Source organism: Triturus cristatus, chromosome 10 (genome assembly GCF_964204655.1).
Source record: "Triturus cristatus chromosome 10, aTriCri1.1, whole genome shotgun sequence".
Lineage (NCBI taxonomy): Eukaryota > Metazoa > Chordata > Amphibia > Caudata > Salamandridae > Triturus > Triturus cristatus.
In genome coordinates, this window is record NC_140593.1 from 2,429,071 (window position 1) to 2,452,351 (window position 23,281).

The 23,281-nt window shown below is 48.4% G+C and overlaps 1 protein-coding gene across 4 annotated transcripts in view; it reads right to left on the reverse strand.

The window, feature by feature from the left end:
• Nucleotides 1-23,281, reverse strand: part of FAM13B (family with sequence similarity 13 member B) — a 446,070-nt gene that overhangs the window by 347,017 nt on the left and 75,772 nt on the right. For all 4 annotated transcript variants that reach the window (XM_085630302.1, XM_085630303.1, XM_085630304.1 and 1 more), the window contains one exon: nt 4,960-5,172. In XM_085630302.1, the coding sequence (XP_085486428.1) occupies nt 4,960-5,172 (213 nt within the window). The remainder of the gene's footprint in view (nt 1-4,959; nt 5,173-23,281) is intronic.

Consider the following 23,281-nt stretch of genomic DNA (forward strand, 5'->3'; position numbering starts at 1 on the left):
GCAGTGCCTTTGCAAACCGGGAATTTCCCAATGAAAGCTACAGGGCTTCCGATGCCACAACAGCACTCTGCACCCGGCCGCCTCAGTGCCGCTGAGGGTGCAACTTTTGTGCTGGCCTAAACCCCCATTTGCCCTGAGCTTAAGTCCAGGAGATTTTCTCCCACATCCCAGTGGCCTGCTCATCAGCAGCCACCAACCGGAGGCCCCCTATCCCCATTGGATAACATTGGGCCTCAGCACTCTGCACCCGGCTACCCTAATGCGGCTGAAGGTGAAACGAGAGCGCATCACTGACCCTGGGACACACCCCCCCCCCCCCCCCGAATATAACCACAGAATACCAACTGCCACAACAAAGTACTTACCTTTGAACAACTAACACTATTTTACTCCATAGGATAACATTGACTGTTTTTCTATGAAAAGTTTCCAAGTGTGGAGTTGGAAAACCTAAAGAAATTCTTTAAAATTGTACTTACAAAAACGTTTACACTTACCTGTTACAACTGCATTACTACTCTAAAGTACTTATCACTTACCTGTGCCATGCTTGCTTGGTTCTAGGAAATGAAAAAATAAAATAACTAAAATAATATTTTTATACAAAAACAATTGGTCTGAAGTTCAGTCTTTGAGTGTGTGAAATCATTTCCTGCCTGAGTGTGTACAACAAATGCTTAACACTGTCCTCTGATACTGCCTCACTGCTCGACCACGCAACCACAAATAGAGAGAGTGAGATGCTATCTAACTATACCTCTGCCTACCTTTGGGGTGCCACTGGACTCCGTGCACACTATACCTCACTTTGATATAGTATATACTGAGCCAGCTTAGTACATATAGCGCACCCTGCCTTAGGGTTGTAAGGCCTGCTAGAGGGGTGCCTTACCTATACCTCCAGGCAGTGCTGGCTGGCATGACACCCAGGAAGGGTGCTATGTAGACTGTCGTTTTCTCCCTCAGAGGGGCATGCAAGCTGCAGTGGCATGGTCCCAGTGAGAGGGTCCCAGGGTGAAGGAAGTTACATGCTTAGGGTCAGAGGGGGGTCACTCGTGACCACCTCTCATCCTTCCATACAAATGAAGTCAGTCAGACAGAGAATACAAACCAAGTTTATTTTATTCAGGTACACTCAAGTGGAGTCCGGTCTGACCAGCCTCCTTGCATTGCTGCAAAGAGACTGACTTCAGCAAGCATGGCGATACATTATGTACAATTCAGAACCAATAAAGACACGCCCTGACTGGAAATGTCCAGTTGGTAGCTGGCGAACTAAGGGAATACAGAAGGATGAGTCCCGATCATGAGACAGGGTACATGCTATCTCAGCGCCAAGGTCACTCTGGCTGTGCCCGCCGCTCTAAGGGTGGGAGCAGGTCTATCTAGTGGGAAAGGTATGCACCACAAGAACAGTGTAATCATTAATACAGCAAAGCTCAACCTTGGAGAAACGAAAACTATTGCAGCTACTTTCAGCTGGGGCATTGAGATAGAAGTTAGTTTCAATCAGAACCCAAAATGGCGGCTGAATATAAAATGTTGCCGCAAAAGCCAACTTAAAACATGCAATGCATAAACAATACAGCTAAAACACTTTTATTTCATTAGGGGGACCATCTTCAGATACCAAGCCCTGGGTACCCCTTACTAGGCACTTACAGGGGGTAGAATTACCAATTGGGGATCTGTTTTTAAGGAAGAACTGGCACAGGGGGCCTGGATGACAGAGACCCTGTGCACTACAAATAAAACCACATCAAAACCAGAAAAAAACTTGGGGGCTAGCTGCTCCCTCCTTTGGGGAGGGAGCAGCCCCTAACCTGATTGGGTAGAATGTTTCAATTCAAGACAGAGCGTTTAAGGAGGGGTGTCACCTCAGTCCAAGGCACCTTAGGGGTGGTCCTGGCAGAGGGGACAAACCTCTCCTGCTTACTAATTTTGCCGCCTACCTTGCTGCCAGAAGTGGGGCTTGGTCGGGGGGGGGCATCTCCACTAGCTGAAGAGGTCATGGTCAACATAAAGGACAAGAAGCTTTTGAGGCTAACCACCTGAATGCTGTTCCTGCTTGGGGGTAGGTGAGAACCACATCCACCCCAAGCAGGCTTTGTTTCTAACCCACGAGAGCACAAGGGCTGCCATGCAAGGGGTTCATAAACACATCTAGGTGTGGCAGGCTGGTGCAGACACGTCAGCTGCCCAATAGAGAGTTGGTAATTTTTCAGTGGGCTTCTCGGAGTGCATTTTATAATAAATCCAGAACTGGCATCAGTGCAGGATTATCGAGCTGAGAAGTAGGATCCCAAACTTCTTAGCGTTCAGTGGAGCCATCATGGAGCGGTGGAGTTCATAACCTACTCCCAGCCCATGTACTCAATATGGCTTCAGTGCAGGATTATCGAGCTGAGAAGTAGGATCCCAAACTTCCAAGCGTTCAGTGGAGCCATCATGGAGCGGTGGAGTTCATAACATACTCCCAGCCCATGTACTCAATATGGCTTCAGTGCACTTATTTTCTAAAAATGGATAAAGACACTGTAGGGGCAAATTGGTCATGCAGCTATGCCCTCACCTGTGGTATAGTGCAGCCTGCCTTAGGGCTGTGAGGCCTGCTAGAGGGGTGACTTACCTATGCCACAGGCAGTGTTTGTGGGCATGGCACACAGGGATGTGCGCCATGTCGACTTCAGTTTGGTCTGCACCAAAACACACAGTCGGAAATGGCAGAGAATGTGTGTCTGCTGAGGGGTCTCGGAGGGTGGCACAATACATGCTACACCCCCTAGAGACTCTCTCTGGTCTCAAGGCCCTTGGTACCAGTGGAACCTTTTACAAGGGACTTACATGTGGGCTAGAGGTGTGCCATGACCACTTTTAGGTTTGAGAAAGCGGTATCCCACCGGGTAACGTCCCCTGTATGCACAGCCAAACTCCCAATCGCTGATCAAAATTGGATGAACCTCCTTCGGGAGTTTGGCTGTGCATACAGGGGACTTTACCCGGTGGGTGTGAGAAACTGCCGTCTTTCTTGCATGGTATGCACCCACTTTTTGCTGAATTGCTGATGTACTTTGACTGAGTGAGCCCTGGACTCCTGTCAATCAGGTACCCAGGGCCTGTGTTCCTTCCCTAAAACTGTGTGAAACCTAAACCCAATTGGCATCTCTGGCCACATGTCAGCCCCTGGTAAATGGTACCCTAGGTACCCAGGGAAGGCCCCTAAGGGCTGCAGCACTTATTGTGCCACACACACACACACACACAGAGCAGAGAAGATCAAGAAGCAAGAAGACCTGTGCAGCTGCTAAAAAGGAATGTGTGTTATCCCGCATTCTTTTTCCCCGCGGGTAATCACAACGCGGTCGTTGTGATTCCACATACCTTTACTCCGCAAGTCGGAACAACGACTTGCGGAGGAGGGGAGGGGGGGGGGGCACTGGATGTTGGAATAGTATAATTTACTATTCCAACTCCAGTCTGTGCGGACAATAGGGAAGGTGTTGGATTTTAAGTCCAACACTTAACCCAGCCACCCCCCCCCCCATCCGCAAGTCATCACTCCGACTTGCGGAGTAATGGTATGCGGAATCACAACGCGGTCGTTGTAATGACCGCGTTGTGATTCCATGCAAGGAAAAAGATTTGTGGTAAACGTTTACCGTTGCTAAAAAGAGGGAGACACCAAACGCTTTGGCCCCAGTCCTACCGGCCTGTCGACCCTCGAACCTGCTTCTCCTCAAACCCAGCATCTTCCGTGGCCAGCAACCTCACAAACCCTGGAGGACCTGGCTACTTTGTGACTAAGCATCTGGGACGCCCACGAGCAGTGGTACTGCTCAAAGCAAGTAACTGACCCCTGTCAGCAGCCAGGAACCGCGAACCCTGCGCACACTGCACCCGCAAAGCCTGACCTGTGCTAGAGTGGACCAAGACCACGAGGACGTCCCTCCGGCTACTGTGAGCCCGAATCCGGCACCCAAGAACCCACCTCGAAGCTCCGAACGACGCCTGCAGCCTCAGAACCAGGGACCCCCCCCAACCGCGATCAATGGAGGGTAAGATCTCCTGACAACAAAAAGCACCTCTGCACCCGGCGCCCTGCGGCACCCTGTGCCCAGCTCCTGGGTGCCTACCTATCCTCCAACTATCCAACTTATCTCTCGAAGTGGTGGTCGCACCTGAAGAATCATCGTCCCCGAGCTTGCAGCTTTTGTTAGTTCTTGAGCTTCTCCAATGCAATCCATTGAGTTTCAAAGGAAGCAAATCCACAGCCCCCTGTCTCAGCCATCATGAGACACGGATGCGAACCAGATCACTAGTAGGCGCGACTGAGAAAAACAATTAGGACGAAGGCTGAACAAAGAATTATCTTAAAATGTAGAGAGCTTTCAGAAGTGTAAACATCACAACTTGAAATGCAGTCCTCCTCCCTACAACAGACAGACAACAGATGAGAAAGAAACACAGAACTGGTCTACCAGCCCAAGTATCATAGCCTCTCCATCAGGGCACGGCACACCAACCAAGCTCGGGCCAGGACTAAAAACCAACTGAGGCAGAAGTCGGGCCAGAACAGCTATGAGGACGTGAAGGTGGCTCTGCGTCTACCTCATTACTCAACCAGGTCAGTTGGTTTTAAATAACGGATCTTAAATGTTCTTTTATTGCCACAATATAGCTTTGAATAAATGACGCATTCCTGTGCAGATCGGTCACCTGGAGACCAATACTTTTATCTCACATCAGTGAATTTGACGCACAAGACAGCTCAGAAAGGAAATGCTGCCCCAGCAGTCAAGCTCTTTTTTCACAGGTATTTTTATAGTAATAGGATTCCAGGGATACACCCTGTAACTTGGCAGGTTGCTCCTGAGAAAAATACCGAAAAGATCCTTGTCTGTAGCAACACAATGCTATAAATAACAGGTGTGCACGACAACAGCGAAATGCCAGGCATACCTTGTGAAAGCTGCATTAAGTGGGTGTGCAGGGTGGCAGGAATGACAGGTTCTGGAAGTTCCTGGAGGAAATATCTAAGAAGACTTATGGCTGAAGGCACATCTGCTTCCTTGACCAAGTCCACCTCTTCTCCACTGTCGTACCTACGGCGGAGCCACTCCACCATCTCCGCATTGCCATTCACTTGAAACAGGCCCTCGCGGTCCAGATGTCCTAATTAGAGGAAAGAGAATTACTTCAACATGATGTACCAGACACTACTGCAGCAGCAAGGCACACAAACACATTGTTTTGGTTTCATTTTTTATTTGTATTCATTTTATTAAAGAGTTTTCAACGTTCTGCTTGTCAACAGGTCACAGCACTGGACTGACAACACTGCCAGCATGATCACTGAATTCAAATAGAACAAGCATTTGCAATGCAATTGGTCTAATTTCCGAGAGTTTAAGCTATTGGCACTGTAAATAGAAATCCACAGAAATTGGAGAGGTACCCTATTGTTAAGAAAAGGGACAGGGTCACAAAGTAGATTAACCAATAAAAAAAAATCTCCCTTTCCTTAGCACAGATTAACTGACTCCCATCATCCAGAAATAACTACTATACGACTTCTGGTCAGAAGAAAGTCTAGCGAATAAACAAAAAAATGTATCACTGAACACTCATACCTGTATTTATGTAAAAGTCAGATTTATTACACTTTCATAAAAAATATAATACAATATATTGTGCTGAATTAAAAGAAAAAGATTACTTGAGTCAAATTCTCTAAGACAATTTCCTCACAGATAAAAGAATTAAACTGAAACACAGTGGTTTTAATTGATCATTCTATAACATTAAAATACATTAATAATTAAATAGATCAGTAATAAAAAGACTCAAATATTCAATATCACTTTACATCCAAATTATAGCACAAAAAAAATGTTGGCTCGGCGTTTCGGTGGTTGACTATTCTCTCCACCTTCTTCAGGATAAGCAATTATGTTAAAAATACAAAACAATCTAAATTAAAAAAGGAATATGCTACTTACCAGTATGCATCTGTTCTTGGCATGTAGAGCTGCAGATCTACACACTTGTGCATAGATCGCCATCTGGAGTTGGGCCCGGATGTTTGCAGTTGTTTTTCCTCTTGGAAAGTCTTTGGAAGTCACGAGGTCGGTGACTCCTCCTTTGGATCGTATTGCGCATGGGCTTCGGCTCCATCCTCAGATTGTTTTTCGCCAGCAGGGAAAAGATGGAGCGTAGTAATAACAGGAAAGATGCCCATGTGTGTTGTATCTAAATAAGATAAACTGGAACAGATAAAGGTAGCCGGGGAGGCGGGTGGGCGTGTGTAGATCTGCAGTTCTACATGCCAAGAAAAGATGCATACTGGTAAGTAGCATATTCCGTTCGAGGCATATGAGCTGCAGATCGCACGCTTGTGCCTAGATTATATAGCAGTACCCATTCTTAGCGGCGACCACCCGTATCTGTTGCAGTGGTTTGAAATAATGTTTTGAGTACAGCCTGGCCCACACTAGCCTGTTGCTTACTTTGCACATCTACACAATAGTGTTTAGTGAAAGTGTGCAGTGTTGACCATGTAGCTGCTCTGCAGATATCATCTAACGGGATGTTCCCTAAAAATGCCATTGAAGCCCCTATTTAACGTGTAGAGTGGGCTTTAGGGGAAACGGATAGCGTTCGTTTTGCTTTCTGGTAGCAAATCTGAATGCATTTGACAATCCACCTAGCTATTCCCGACTTGGAGATGGGGTTGCCCTTGTGTGGTGGAGAGAAAGAGACAAACAGTTGTTTGGTCTTACGGAAAGGTTGTGTTCTCTCGATGCAGTAGAGTAAGGCTCTTTTGACACCTAGTGTGTGAAGAGCTCTCTCTGCAACGGTCTGTGGTTGCGAGAAGAATACTGGTAGTTCTACCGCTTGGTTTAGGTGAAAGGGAGAAGGAATATGCTACTTACAAGTATGCATCTGTTCTTGGCATGTAGAGCTGCAGATCTACACACTTTTGCATAGATCGCCATCTGGTGTTGGGCCCGGATGTTTGCAGTTTGTTTTTCCTCTTGGAAAGTCTTTGGAAGTCACGAGGTCGGTGACTCCTCCCTTGCTTCGTATTGCACATGGGCTTCGGCTCCATCCTCAGATTGTTTTTCGCCAGCAGGGAAAGATGGAGCGTAGTAATAACAGTGAAGAAACCCATGTGTGTTGTATCTAAATAAGATAGACTGGAACAGATACAGGTAGCCGGGGAGGCGGGTGGGCGTGTGTAGATCTGCAGCTCTACATGCCAAGAACAGATGCATACTGGTAAGTAGCATATTCCGTTCGAGGCATATGAGCTGCAGATTACACACTTTTGCATAGACTATATAGCAGTTCTCAACCTTAGCGGCGACCACCGGTATCTGTTGCAGTGGTTTGAAATAGTGTTTTTAGTACAGCCTGGCCCACACTAGCTTGTTGCTTGGTTTGCACATCTACACAGTAATGTTTAGTGAAAGTGTGCAGTGTTGACCATGTAGCTGCCTTGCAGATATAATCTAATGGGATGTATCCTAGAAAAGCCATAGAAGCCCCCATCTTTCTTGTAGAGTGGGCTTTAGGGGGAACAGATAGCGTGCGTTTTGCTTTGTGGTAGCAAATCTGTATGCATTTTACAATCCACCTAGCTATCCATGATTTAGAGATGGGGTTGCCTTTATGAGGTGGAGAGAAAGAGACAAACAGTTGCTTTGTCTTTCTGAAAGGTTGTGTTCTCTGGCTATAGTAAAGCAAGGCCCTTTCAACATCCAGTGTGTGTAGAGCCCTTTCTGCAACAGATTGAGGTTGCGAGAAAAAAAAACGGTAATTTTACCGATTGGTTTAGATGAAAGGGTGAGATGACTTTGGGTAGGAATTTTGGGTTGGTGCGGAGGACAACCTTTTTCGGGTGCATTTGGAGAAAAGGTTCTTGTATAGTAAGTGCTTGTATCTCACTGACCCTTCTAAGGGAGGTGATGGCTACAAGGAAAGTTGTTTTCCATGTGCGGAATTGCAGTTCGCATTTATGCAAAGGTTCGAAAGGTGGTCCCATTAGCCTTGTGAGAACTATATTTAAGTTCCACACAGGTGAGGGTGGCAATCTGGGGGGAATTATTCGTTTTAGGCCTTCCATGAAGGCTTTAATGGCAGGTACTCTGATAAGTGACAGGTGCTGTCTGTTTTGTAGGTAAGCGGCAATTGCTGCGAGGTGTAGCCGAATGGATGTATATGCTAGGTTACACCTTTGTAGATGGAGCAAGTAGCATATGATGTGCTGTATAGATACGTCTAGAGGGTGGATTGTGTTATGGCAATAAACAACAAATCTTTTCCACTTTGCAGCGTAGCAGGCTCTAGTGGTAGGGCGTCTAGCTTCTCTGATGACGTTCATACAGTCAGGGGGAAGGTTAAGGTATCCGAATTCTAGGATCTCAGGAGCCAGATCGCAAGGTTGAGCTGAGCTGGGTCCGGGTGTCTGATCTCTCCATGGTTCTGGGTTAGGAGGCATGGTGAGAGGTGTAACTTTTGGTGTGGCACTACCGAGAGTTCCAGCAGCGTGGTGTACCACGGTTGTCTGGCCCATGTTGGAGCTACTAGAATCAGTGTGAGGGAGTGCTGTTGTAGCTTTCGCACCACTAATGGAATTAGTGGGCGGTGGAAAGGCGTACGCAAATATGCCTGACCAGTTCATCCATATAGCATTGCCTTTGGACAATGGGTGTGGGTATCTGGCGGCGAAGCTTGGGCATTTTTTGTTTTTGTGGGTGGCGAAGAGGTCTATCTGTGGATGCCCCCACATCTGAAAGAATGGGTGAAGAACCTGTGGGTGGAGTTCCCACTTGTGGATTTGTTGTGCTTGTCTGCTGAGCAGATCTGCCATGGTGTTTTGGACTCCTGGGACATGTTGGGCTAGGAGAAAGATATCTCCATATGCTCTGTGCTAGTTGAGAGAGCTGTGGAGAGTGTGTGCCGCCTTGTTTTTGAATGTAGTACATGGCCGTCATGTTGTCTGTGCGAATAAGGACTGCCTTGCCTAAAATCTGTGTCGGAAAGGATTTTAGGGCTAGAAAGATTGCCAGTAACTCCAGATGGTTGATGTGGAGTAACTTTTGTTGCGGCGTCCATGTGCCCTGCACTGTGAGATGTAGATGAGCTCCCCAGCCGGAGAGCGATGCGTCCGTTGTTAGGATTATTTGTAGAACCGTGTCCAGGAACGGTCGACCTCTGGAAAGATTTTTGGTGTTCCACCACTGCAGAGAGCGATGGGTGTGACCGTCTACCAACACCAGATCTGTCAGTTGCCCCTGGGCCTGGTTCCATTGGCGCGCTAAGCACTCTTGGAGTGGACGCATCTGGAGTCTTGCATGAGGCACTATGAAAATGCAAGAGGCCATCATCCCTATGAGTTGCATAAACACTCTTGCTGGAAGGGAGTGTTGAAGTATGAATTTTTGACGCAAAGCCTGAATGCTTGCAATCCTGGCCGGATTGGGGTAGGCTATGGCTTTTGAGGTGTCTATGGTGGCACCGAGGTATTGCTTTATGTGGGATGGTGTTAGCTGGGACTTTTGGTGGTTCACCGTGAAGCCTAGTTGGTGAAGTAGTTGGATTGTAGTGGCGGTGTGGTGTACACATTGGTTGTAGGACGCGGCTTTTATCAGCCAGTCGTCCAAATATGGGAAGACGTGAATGTGCTGTCTTCTGAGATGTGCCGTCACTACCGCTAGGCACTTGGTGAATACCCTTGGTGCCGTTACCCCGAACGGGAGCACCTTGAACTGGTAATGTTGCCCATCCACTACAAATCTGAGGTACTCTCTGTGGGCATGGTGTACCGGAATGTAAAAGTATGCGTCTTTCAAGCCCAGTGTGGTGAGAAAGTCGTTCTGGAAGAGGAGCGGAAGTACCTGCTGAAGTGTTACCATGTGAAAATGGTCCGAATGTATGTACGTGTTTAGAGGCCGGAGATCTAAGATAGGTCGTAGAGCAGAGGTCTTCAATCTGTGGGGCGCGACCCCCAGGAGGGCCGCAGAGGCCAGGGAAGAGGGTCGCACGTTCCCCAACCTCACTTGTGCCTGCAAACCAAAAGATTTACTTTCGTTTTAAATGAAGACCGCAGTCCTGGGAAGGCTAATTTAGATCTTTATCAGTTGAAGTTCCATCAGTCGAGTCTCTTGTGCGGTGTAAAGTTGTTGTGCAGGCTGTGGGCTCGGCTGAGTGAAATGCAAATGTGCCTATGAGTTAATCTGCAAGTGTAAAGGGTGCCCTCGGGCTGATTCTCGCTTTATTGGATCAAATCACTCCAAGCTTTGTGATGACAAAGATTTGTTTTTATAGTGGTAGTGCAAAGAGTTAATAACTGAGCTGTGAAGTGTGTGCTTTTCATTTTAACTGCATTTACAGAGCTCTTAGTACCCCCAAAGGTGTGTTGAAGGGACAGTTGTGTAAAAAAGAAAATTGCATTACATACGCTCTGGTATTACTAAAATCTACATTTTGGAAGCACCATTTTATTGAAAAGCTATTTGCATGTTTTGCAGCACTCTATCTTACACTGTGATGTCCTACAGTGCATTTCCCACTGAGTAACAATTTTTTAAATTTATTTTTCATTTACGCTGCCCATTATTTTATATGTAGATACCTGTTAATGAAAAACCTAAAAAACATACAGAATATTTTGGTGCTTATTTATGAGAGGCTTTCATCACCAGAGCATATTTTTTTTTAATGCTCCGGCGGCGCAAGCATCTCAACTATACCTGTGAGACTGTGCAAAGCCACCCTGCGCGGCTCTGCACGGCCTCATAGATATGGAGTAAGACATAGCAGTGCAAGCCGCTGCCTTGCCTTACTCTGCGTCAAGGAGCCGTTCCATGGGCTCTGCACGGCCTCATAGATATGGAGTGAGACAAAGCAGCGCAGGTCGCTGCGTCGCCTCACCCTGCGTCAAGGAGCCGTTCCATGGGCTCTGCACGGCCTCATAGATATGGAGTAAGACATAGCAGTGCAAGCCGCTGCCTTGCCTTACTCTGCGTCAAGGAGCCGTTCTATGGGCTCTGCACGGCCTCATAGATATGGAGTAAGACATAGCAGTGCAAGCCGCTGCCTTGCCTCACTCTGCGTCAAGGAGCCGTTCCATGGGCTCTGCACGGCCTCATAGATATGGAGTAAGACATAGCAGTGCAAGCCGCTGCCTTGCCTTACTCTGCGTCAAGGAGGTGTTCTATGGGCTCTGCACGGCCTCATAGATATGGAGTAAGACATAGCAGTGCAAGCCGCTGCCTTGCCTTACTCTGCGTCAAGGAGCCGTTCCATGGGCTCTGCACGGCCTCATAGATATGGAGTAAGACATAGCAGTGCAAGCCGCTGCCTTGCCTTACTCTGCGTCAAGGAGCCGTTCCATGGGCTCTGCACGGCCTCATAGATATGGAGTAAGACATAGCAGTGCAGGTCGCTGCGTCGCCTCACTCTGCGTCAAGGAGCCGTTCCATGGGCTCTGCACGGCCTCATAGATATGGAGTAAGACATAGCAGTGCAAGCCGCTGCCTTGCCTTACTCGGCGTCAAGGAGGTGTTCTATGGGCTCTGCACGGCCTCATAGATATGGAGTAAGACATAGCAGTGCAGGTCGCTGCGTCGCCTCACTCTGCGTCAAGGAGCCGTTCCATGGGCTTTGCATGGCCTCATAGATATGGAGTAAGACATAGCAGTGCAAGCCGCTGCCTTGCCTTACTCTGCGTCAAGGAGGTGTTCTATGGGCTTTGTCAGAAGTTCCCACGCAACATCCATGAATTTTGATGCTGCCCCATGATTTACAAAATCAGGTAAACCTGGGGCAGCTCCAAAAACAGATGCCCCCCCAGTGGAGGTGTAACGAGGAGAAATGTTTTCATTTTTACTCGTTTCTTCCTTATTCCATGTGCGCTACATTCTGCAGCTCACATCGAAAGAGGAAAACACCTTTCGGGATTGTTGTCTTGAAGAAAGATGCCTCTTCCTGTACAAAAACAATCCTGTCTATGTTGGTGCTAGGCAGCAACTTATGCACCAACGCAAAGGAAAAGGACAGGAATGCACCGTATTTCATAAATACTGTGCATTCCTACCCTTTCACATCAGCATAGGGCAACGCAGCAAGAAGACTTGCGGCGCTGTCTTATGCCAATTCCTCATAAATGAAGCCCTTTGTTTTTAGCTACACCTTTGAATACACCCCCACTGACCTTTGGTTTGCTAAATACTTTAATATTATTTCCCCACAGTAAAAATTATTTGCTGTGGAACTTGTGGGCGTTTATGGTGGTCAATAGTGGTCTATGATGAGGAGTACTAGGTTCTACAAATTTTCATCAGAAGGGGGTCCTTACACCTAAAAACGTTTGACAAGGGGGTCTCGGCATCAAAAAGTTTGAAGACCTCTGTCGTAGAGTCTCGTCTCTTTTTGGTATCAGAAAATATAGGGAGTAGACCCCTACATTTTGCTGATCGGGGGGGGACCTGTTCTATTGCGTGTTTTTGTAGGAGGGAGATTACCTCCTGTTTTAGTAACGTGGAATGTTCTTGTGACATTGGGCGTTGCCTGGGTGGAATTTGGGGGGGAGGGGGGGGGGTAGATGGGAATTCTAGGCAGTACCCTGAACGAATAATTTGGGTCACCCATTTGTCTGATGTGATGGACTCCCAGACGTGAAGGAAATTTTGTAGTCTGCCCCCGACCGGAGTGGGATGGTCTGGAGGGAGCAGGGGAAAGTCATTGGGTAGGCGGTGTGGCAGAGCGGGCGGTATTTGTTTTGCCTCTGCCTTTATTGTTATTGCCTCTATAGCCGCCTCTTTGATAATCCCTTGTGAAGGTGGACTGAGGAGGGGATTTTTAGGACGTGGACGCACTATCCGAGGAGTAGCCTCTGCCCGTGCCCCGAAAGGAAGAGTGGCGAAAGGAGCGCCTAGGAGGGTGTGACTGTAGGGCTCCCATAGATTTCGCCGTATCTGTGTCTTTCTTCATCTTCTCGAGGGCGTCATCTACCTTTGGACCGAATAAATGTTGGTCAAATGGATGGTTTAATATGGAGGCTTGTACCTCAGGTTTAAAGCCTGAAACTCTCAGCCAAGCGTGGCGACGGAGGAGGACACTAGTGTTAATGGCCCTGGAGGCTGTGTGTGCTGCGTCTAAGGCACAGCGTATAGAGGTATTAGTTATGGTCTTACCCTCTTGAATTAATTCATTGGCCCTATTTTTGTATTTTTCTGGGAGATGGTGCATGATGGTTTCTAGTTCATCATAATGCGCTCTGTCGTATCTGGCCAATAGCGCTTGAGTGTTGGCGATACGCCATATATTGGCTGCCTGTGACGCAGTGTGTTTTCCTGACGCGTCCAGGAGCTTTGACTCTTTGTCAGGCGGTGGTGCTTCGCCCGACGCCTGGGAATTCGATCACTTCCTTGCAGTGGATACCACTAGGGAATCCAGTGGCGCTGGCCCTTTGATGTAGGCAGGATCTGTGGGGGCAGCTTTATACTTTCTCTATGCGTGGGTTTAGGACCCTAGCCCTGACTGGGTCTTTAAAAACCTCTGGCGCATGATTTATTACCCCTTTGAGCATATGTAGTATAGCAGTAGACCTATGTGCAGTATCAAAGGTGTCTAGGAGGAAATCTTCCTCTACTGGGTCAGTGTGTAGCTCTACCCCGCGATAATGTGCCGCCCTCTGAAGTAGGTGGTGAAAACCTAATGAGTCTTCTGGTGGAGATGGCCTGGATGGATAAAGGTCATCTTGTGGGACATCTGGAATGTCTGGATTATTATAATCATCCCATGGGTCTGGGGATCCTGTAGGGGTAGGGTCTTGTGGCACATCTGCTGGGTCGTAGTATGGGTCCCCCTGATCATCATGGTCTGGAGACTGGGTCGGAGAGCGATGAGGTAGGGGTGGAGAAGGTGGAGGGGGCGGAGGTGGAGAGGGTGGAGGAGGTGGGGAAGGCACTCTGAAAGGGGAGGTAGCACAGTCCTTCCTCTTTGGAGGTGGAGGTGGAGCTGGTGTGTCCAAATGTCTCTTTTTAGAAGACAGTGCCAAATGTCCAGTTTTTGGATCCTTGGTAAGTGTCTTTTGCAAAGGATCCGGTGTAAATAGTTCTTGCGACACTGGTTGTTCGGTCCGCGCCGAAGTTTTCGGGGCCGATGGCTTTTTAGGCTTGTCTTTGCCGTGCTTTTTTGGAACCTCCGATTTTTTGGTCGGTGCCGAGACAGGCTTTGGCGCGGGAGTGTCGGTGCCGAGGGCCTTATGATGTTTGGTCGGTATCGAGAGGCTGGGTTTCGACACCGAGGGCTTTGGTGAGGAGCTCGGTGTCGAGGTAGAGGCTGATCTCTTCTTCGGTCCCGAAGGGTGTTTTTCGGCACCGCTGGCAGGCTGGCTCGAGCCCCTGGAAGGCTTATTAGGCTTCTTCACCGGGCCCGAAGGTGGGGTGTTCGAAGCAGCGTCTTTGGTCTTGCCTAGGCCCGGAGGCGAAGGCGTGACCGAAGCCTTTTTGGGTGTCGGTGTGGGAGGGGGTATTTTACTCACGACCCTCTGCGCCGGGGTGATGTCCTCCACATCCGAGTCCTCCACATCCGAGTCGTCTGCTTCGGAAGCACTGACTAGGTCCTCTTCGGTGTGCTGCTGTCCCGGAGCTTCGGCGTCGTCCCCGAAGATGTCGACTGGAACGGAAGTCGAGGAGTGCGCCATTTTTAGTCTGGCTCTTCGATCTCGAATAGTCTTTTTGGATCTAAAAGACTTGCAAGCGGGACAGTCTCGAGCCTTGTGTTCAGGGGAGAGGGAGAGGTTGCACACCTCATGAAGATCGGTGTGGGGTAATTTGGACCCACATCGAGGGCACTTCTTAAATGGAGTTCTTTCCATCAGCCGGGACCGGAGCCTGGATAGGCCCGAAGGCCGCCGTCGATGACTGGAATCGAAGGTATGTGGAAGAAGAAGGTGATTGAGGAGATCAGGATCTAAACAATACCGCGGAGAGCGAGGATTCCGCTTCGATCGTCGAACTGGAATGTTTGGAACCGGAGCGCGAAGTATTACATCAGAGTCCGATGGCGGAAAAAAACCAATCTGAGGATGGAGCCGAAGCCCATGCGCAATACGAACCAAGGGAGGAGTCACCGACCTCGTGACTTCCAAAGACTTTCCAAGAGGAAAAACAAACTGCAAACATCCTGGCCCAACACCAGATGGCGATCTATGCAAAAGTGTGTAATCTGCAGCTCATATGCCTCGAACATAACTTTAGGGAGGAATTTTGGGTTGGTACGGAGAACAACCTTGTTATGGTGCATTTTGAGAAAAGGTTCTTGAATGGTAAGTGCTTGTATCTCACTGACCCTTCTGAGGGAAGTGATGGCTACAAGAAAAGCGGTTTTCCATGTTAGGAGCTGATGTTCACATTTGTGCAGAGGTTCGAAGGGAAGCCCCATTAGTCTGGTGAGAACGATATTTAGGTCCAACACAGGTGAGGGTGGCAGTCTGGGGGGAATTATTCTTTTAAGGCCTTCCATGAAGGTTTAATGGCAGGTACTCTAAAGAGTGATAGATGTTGCCTGTTTTGTAGATAAGCTGCTATGGCTGCGAGGTGCAGTCTAATAGACATATAGGCTAGATTGCATCTTTGTAGGTGTAGTAAATAGCCTATGATGTGTTGAATGGACACATCTAGGGGATTCATGGTATTGTTGTGACAATAGACCACAAAACGTTTCCACTTGGCGGCGTAGCACGCTCTAGTGGTGGGTCGCTTAGCTTCTTTGATGACGTTCATACAGTCAGGGGGAAGATTTAGGTAACCGAATTCTAGGATTTCAGGAGCCAGATCGCTAGGTTGAGCTGAGCTGGGTCCGGGTGCCTCATCTCTCCATGGTTCTCGGTTAAGAGGTGTGGAGAGAGGTGTAACTTTTGGTGCGGTACTACAGAGTTCCAGCAGTGTGGTGTACCACGGTTGCCTAGCCCAAGTTGGAGCTACTAGGATTAGTGTGAGGGAGTGTTGTTGTAGTTTGCGCACCACTAAAGGAATGAGTGGGAGAGGCGGAAAAGCGTACGCAAATCTGCCTGGCCAGTTCATCCATATCGCATTGCCTTTGGACAATGGGTGTGGATATCTGGCGGCGAGGCTTGGGCATTTGGTGTTTTCCTGGGTGGCGAAGAGGTCTATCTGTGGATGCCCCCACATTTGAAAGTACGGGTGAAGAACTTGTGGATGAAGTTCCCACTCGTGGATCTGTTGTGTGTGTCTGTTGAGCAGATCGGCCATAGTGTTTTGGATTCGTGGGACATGTTGGGCCAGGAGAAAGATTTTCTGGGGTATGGCCCATCTCCATATGCTCTGTGCTAGCTGAGAGAGCTGTGGAGAATGCGTGCCGCCTTGTTTTTGTATATAGTACATGGCTGTCATGTCTGTGCGGACTAGGAATGCCTTGCCTGAAATCTGTGTTTGAAATGATTTTAGGGCTAAAAATATGGCTAGTAACTCCAGATGGTTGATGTGGAGTAACTTTTGTTGAGGTGTCCATCTGCCCTGCAAGGTGTGATGTAATAGGTGAGCTCCCCAGCCGGAGAGCGATGTGTCAGTACTATCTGAGGAACCAGGTCGAGGAACGGTCGACCTTTGAAAAGGTTTGTGGTGGTCCACCACTGCAGAGAGCGATGGGTACGACCGTCTACCAACATCAGATCAGTTAATTGACCTTGGGCCTGGTTTCATTGGCGCGCTAAGCACTCTTGGAGAGGACGCATTTGGAGTCTTGCGTGAGGTACTATGAATATGCAAGAGGCCATCATCCCTATTAGTTGCATAAACACCAGAGCTGGAAGAGAGTGTTGTGCCATAAATTTTGCCCGTAGAACCTGAATGCTTGTAATCCTGCAGGACTGGGGTAGGCTAGCGCTTTTGAGGTGTCTATGGTGGCACCGAGGTATTGTTTCATGTAGGATGGTTGTAGATGGGAACTTTGCGTGGTTTACTGTGAAGCCCAGTTGGTGGAGTAGCTGGATAGTGGCATGTGTGTGTTGTACACACTGGTTGTATGAACTGGCTTGTATTAGCCAGTCGTCTAGGTATGGGAAGACATGGATGTGTTGTCTCCTGAGGTGTGCTGCCACGACTGCTAGGCACTTGGTGAATACTCGTGGTGCTGTTGTGACTCCGAATGGGAGTACTTTGAATTGGTAGTGTTGGTTGTCCATTACAAATCTGAGGAACTTCCTGTGAGTGTTGTGTACAGGAATGTGGAAATAAGCGTCTTTTAGGTCTAAAGTGGTCAGGAAGTTGTTTTGGGAGAACAGTGGAAGTACCTGCTGAAGTGTTACCATGTGAAAATGGTCTGAGTATGTATCGGTTTAGGGGCCTGAGGTCTAGGATGGACCGTAGAGTCTGGTCCCTTTTTGGTATGAGAAAATATAGGGAGTAAACTCCCAGATTTCGTTGGTTGGTAGGAACGTGTTCTATCGCCCCTTTTTGTAGGAGGGAGATTACCTCCTGCTTTAGTAATGTTAGATGTTCCTGTGACATTGGGCGTTGTCTGGGTGGAATGGAATGTGGAGATATTGGTTCTAGGCAGTAGCCTGACCGAATTATTTGTGTTACCCATTTGTCTGAGGTGATGGTAGCCCAGACATGAAGGAAATTTTGGAGTCTGCCCCCGACCGGAGTGGGATGGTCTGGGGGGAGTGGAGGGGAGTCATTGGGCAGGTGCGGAGGCAGAGCGGGCGGTGTTTGTCTTGCCTCTGCCTTAATTATTGTTGCCCCTGTAGCCGCCTCTTTGGTAACCCCTTGTGAAGGTGGATTGGGTAGGGGCTTTATATGAAGTGGAAGCGGTAGAGGAGTAGCCTCTGGATGTGCTCCGAAAGGAAGAGCGGCGAAAGAAGCACCTGAGAGGGTGTGATTGTAAAGCTCCCATAGATTTTGCCGTGTCCGTGTCTTTTTTCATTATTTACAGGGCCTCATCCACTTTTGGGCCGAACAGATGTTCCTGGTCAAAGGGATGGTTCAGGATGGAAGCTTGTACTTCTGGTTTAAATCCTGAGATCCTGAGCCAGGCATGGCGATGGAGGACGCTGCTAGTATTTATGTCCCTGGAGGCGGTGTCTGCTGCATCTAGGGCACAATGGATGGAGGTATTAGTGATGGTTTTTCCCTCCTGAATTAACTCGGTTGCCCTATTTTTGTATTTGTCAGGAAGGTGTGGCATATGGCTTCTAGTTTGTTATAATGGGCCCTGTCATATCTTGCCAGTAGCGCTTGTGTATTGGCGATATGCCAAATGTTGGCAGCTTGTGATGCAGTGCGCTTGCCGGATGCGTCCAAGAGTTTTGACTCTTTGTCAGGTGGTGGTGCTTCGCCTGACGCCTGGGAGTTGGCCCTCTTTCGTGCTGTGGACACTACCAGGCAATCTAGTGGTGCTGGCCCTCTGATGTAGGAGGGATCTGTAGGGGCGGCTTTATAATTTTTTCTCAATGCGCAGGCTCTGACTGGGTCTTTAAAGACCTCCGGCGCATGTTTTAGAACTCCTTTGAGCATGGGCAGTATGGAGGTGGCCCTATGCGTGGTGTCGAAAGTATCGAGGAGGAAATCCTCCTCCACGGGGTCAGTATGGAGATCTACCCCGTGATAGTGTGCAGCCCTTTGGAGTAAGTGGTTGAACCCCATTGAGTATTCTGGTGGGGATGGTCTCGAGGGATAGAGATCCTCTTGGGGGACATTAGGAATGTCAGGAATGTTATAGTCGTCCCATGGGTCTGGGGAGCCTGTGGGAGTGGGGTCCCCTGTGGGTGAGTCGTGGGGTACGTCCCCTATGTCATCATAGGCATCATTATCATCCGGAGAGGGTTTGGGGAATGATGAGGAGGGGGTGGAGGAGGCGGCGACGGCATTCTGAAAGGGGAGGTAGCAGAGTCCTTCCTCTTTGGAGGTGGAGCTGGGGCAGGTTTTTCCAGCTGTCACTTTTTGATGCTGAGCATCAAATGTCCGGTTTTGGGGTCCTTGATCAATGTCTTTTGCAATGGATCCGGTGTAAAGAGTTCTTCCGAGGGTGGTTTGTCCGTCGGCACCGAAGGCATCGGAGACGTTGGTTTTCTTGCTTTAGAGTCTGCGCTAGCCCGCTGTTTGGAAGTATGCGGCTTGGAAATGGCTGTCTGTTTACTCAGTGCCGAGATGGTTTTTGGCTTCCGGGGGGGTGACAGTCTTGAAGGGTAAATGTCGTCCTGCGGGATGTTAGGGATGTCGGGGATGTTCTAGTCGTCCCATGGGTCTGGGGAGCCTGTGGGAGTGGGGTCCCCTGTGGGTGAGTCATGGGGCACGTCCCCATGTCATCATATGTGTCGTCATGATCATCATCATCCGGAGGGGGTGTTGGGGAATGATGAGGAGGGGGTGGAGGGGGGAGAAGGTGGAGGGGGAGAAGGTGGAGGGGGGAGAAGGTGGAGGGGGGAGAAGGTGGAGGGGGGGGGAGGGAAGGTGGAGGGGGGGGGGAGGGAAGGTGGAGGGGGGGGGGAAGGTGGAGGGGGGGGAAGGTGGAGGGGGGGGGGGGAGGTGGAGGGGGTGGAGAAGGTGGGGAAGGCATTCTGAAAGGTGATGTAGCAGAGTCCTTCCTCTTTGGAGGTGGAGCTGGGGCAGGTTTTTCCAGCTGTCTCTTTTTGATGCTGAGCATCAAATGTCCGGTTTTGGGATCCTTGGTCAATGTCTTTTGCAAGGGATCCGGTGTAAAGAGTTCTTCTGAAGGTGGTTTATCAGTCGGCACCGAAGGCATTGGGGCAGTTGGTTTTCTGGCTTTAGTGTCCTGTTTGGAATTATGCGGCTTGGAAAGGGCTTTTTGTTTGGTCGGTGCCAAGATGGGTTTCGGCTTCGAGATCTCGGTGCCGGTGGCCTTGTGTGCTTTTGTCGGTTCCGGGGATGGTGTCTGTACCGAGGAACTGGGACTGGGTTTCGGCACAGAGTGTTTCGGTATGGGGCTCAGCGCCGAAGATGAGGCCATTTTCTTTTTCGGTGTCGGTGCGGAGGAGTGTTTGTCTGCACTGACAGTGGGCTGGCTCGAGCCTGAGCCGCCGGAAGGCTTAATCTGCTTCTCTATCGGTCCCGAAGGTGCGGTGTGGGAATCAGTGTCTTTGGTCTTGCCTAGGCCTGGAGGCGAAGGCGTGACCGAAGCCTTTTTCGGTGCCGGCGTGATATCTTCCACATCTGAATCGTCTGCTTCGGAGGCGCCGACGAGGCCCTCGTCAGTGTGGTGTTCTTCTGGAGCGTCGACGCCCTCTCCGAAGATGTCATCTGGAATCGCCGTCGACGAGTGTGCCATGGTTCTTCTTGCCCTTCGGTCTCGAATAGTTTTCTTGGACCAGAAGGACTTGCACGCCGGACAGTCTCGAGCCTCGTGTTCAGGGAAGAGGCAGAGATTACATACTTCGTGGAGATCAGTGTGGGGAAATTTGGACCCATATCGAGGGCACTTCTTGAAGGGAGTCCTTTCCATTAGCCAGGACTGGAGCTTGGGTAGGCCCGAAGGCCGGCGTCGACTACTGGAATCGAATGTCTTGATCGATGAGCCTCGCCGAGTGTGGAGATCGTGATCGAAACAATACCGCGAATTGGGGTGAGGATTGCGCGTCGATTGAACTGGAAACCTGTTCGGAACTGGAGCGCGAAGATCACATCCGAGCCCGATGGCGGAAAAAAAACAATCTGAGGATTGGGACGAAGCCCATGCGCAATACGATTCAGAGGAGGAGTCACCGACCTCGTGACTTTCCAAGAGGAAAAACAACTGCAAACAACCGGGCCCAACACCAGATGGCGATCTATGCACAAGTCTGTGATCTGCAGCTTATATGCCTCGAACCAGTATTTATACATAAATAATTTACGAAGTTAATTGTGACCAATTTACAAATCCAGGTTCAGTGTTGTAAAATACAGGAGTTCTAATATTACAATCACTCTACAATGTTCATTCATTCTTACTCAGTTTTTTCTTCTCATTTTTATTGAATATAAAATATCCCCAAAATTCGATACAATCTTAAATCAAAAAAGCTCCCTATATATAAAAAAGTTATATATTACCCATGCGTTTCGAATACTCGACCTATAGAAGTATTTTGAGAAAAGCCATAGGTCCTGTAGAGTTAAGAACCCTTTATATCCTTGCTTTATGACAAAAGTTATGTACGGGACCATTCTTTGTCCCATACAGTTTATCTTTCAATGACAGGGAATGCTTTTCAAAGTCAACTTTGTTTGTACAGTTTCTCCTAAAAAAGTCAAAATTGCCAAAAGGGTATATTATCCTTTTGGCAGTTTGGATGGTTGCTAGCATAATGTAAAATAGTATTACAGTCAAATGGTTGTGTAGAGTTCGACTTCCAGTATGTCATTATTTGCTTTAATTATAACCAAAAAAAACAACAAAAAAAAGGAAAATCACAATGGGATTGGCTGCTGTGAGAAAGTGGCTCGGTATATACTGTTCCCAAATAGGTACAGGGTGTACAGAGTCCACAGTCCCCAAGGGTTTGGCAGAGGCTAAAGTTAGATATAACCTTACTCTCTAAAGTGGTAGCTTGGTCGAGCAGTAAGGCAGTATCAGAGGACAGTGTAAAGCATTTGTTGTACAGTCAGAAAATGGTCTCACATACTCAAGAACTGAACTCTAGGCCAATGGTTTATATAAAAAAAAAATTCTGTTTTATTTTAGAACCAACAATTGGATTTAAAATATACTTTCTCAGAATGAGATGCTTTATATAAATACTTTTGCAATATGCAATTGACTTTTGTAGAAAGTTACAAGTGGTTGCAATAGGCAACACTATTTTAAACACAATAATGCATTGAGCTCAATGGAAGTTTCAAGTTATTTGTAACAGATTACTTTTAGGATTACTTTTGGAATTCCAGGACTGGATCCTAGATTCAGTCCTGGGTCAGTATTTGGAATCAAGTAATAAAAGTCGACTTAATTACTGTGATGTTTTTTAGACAATATTTTGCTATTTTAAAAGTTGACACTTAGAAAATAGTTCATAGAAAACAGTCAATGATTCCCTATGGCAGAAAATTCAAGTTGCAGGTATAGTATGTTCTCGTTACTTTTGTAATCCAGTACTGGATGCCTAGACTCAGCACTGGGACCTTTATCCAAAACAGGTAAGTAATTACGTTTTCAGATATTATACGATTTTTAAAGGATATTTAAAGATTGCAGAAATTGACACTTAGAAGAAATTTCACAGAAAAACAGTCAATGATTTCCTATGGAAGAAAATTGGGTTACTAGTAAGTACAGTTGTAAGTATTTTTCAGAGTCAGTGCTGGGCACCAAGATCCAGCACTGGGAGCTCACCTAAGATCAGGTGAGTATTTTCGTTACTCGGCTGATTTTTGGTGAATATTTTAAGATTTGAAAAGTCCACACTTAGAAGAAATTACAGGAAAAAGCCTGTCAATGTTACCCTATGAAGAAAATTGAGTTATCAGTTTAATGGTAAGTACTCGACTGGCAGAGTTAAGGTTCTGGGCATAGACTCAGGGGTCCCCCAGGGTCGGGTAGGTACAGTTGGTTCACCCTCGGCGACACAAGGGCGGCCGGGTGCAGAGAGAGTTAGGCCCAATGTTATCCTACGAGATGTAGGGGGGCCTTGGTTGGTGGCTGCTGACTAGCAGGCCACGCGGCTGTGGGAGCTGGGCTCCTGGTCACTTACTCAGGGCAAGTGGGGAAGTAGATAGGTGTAGAGATTGCACTGCCAGGGCCACTCGGGCGGCTGGGTGCAGGGTGCTTTTGAGCCTTCGGGCGCTCAATTGATTTCAATAGGAAATCTCCGGTTTGGAAAAAGACTGCAGGCTCGGGGACGAGGACTCTTCAGGTGCCACCACCACTTTGAGAGGTAAGTTGGGGGATAGGTGGGTACCCCGAGATTGGGCACAGGGGGCTGCGGGGCGCCGGGTGCAGGGGTGCCTTTTGGTGTCAGGAAATCTTACCCTCTGTTGATCGCGGTTGGGGGGGCACCTTGTTCTGAGGCTTCTTCAGGAGTGTCGAGGGAGGGCCTTGGGTGCCGGACTCGGGGTCACAGTCGCCGTGGGGTCGTCCTCGTGGTCTGGTGGTGGCAGCCTGCGCAGCCACTCAGTCAGGTCACTGGCAGTTGGTCGTTTTTCAGGGGGCATCTCTAAGATGCCCTCTGTGGTGCATTTTACATTAAATCCCACACTGGCATCAGTGTGGGGTTCATGTGCTGAGAAGTTTGGTACCAAACCTCCCAGTCTTC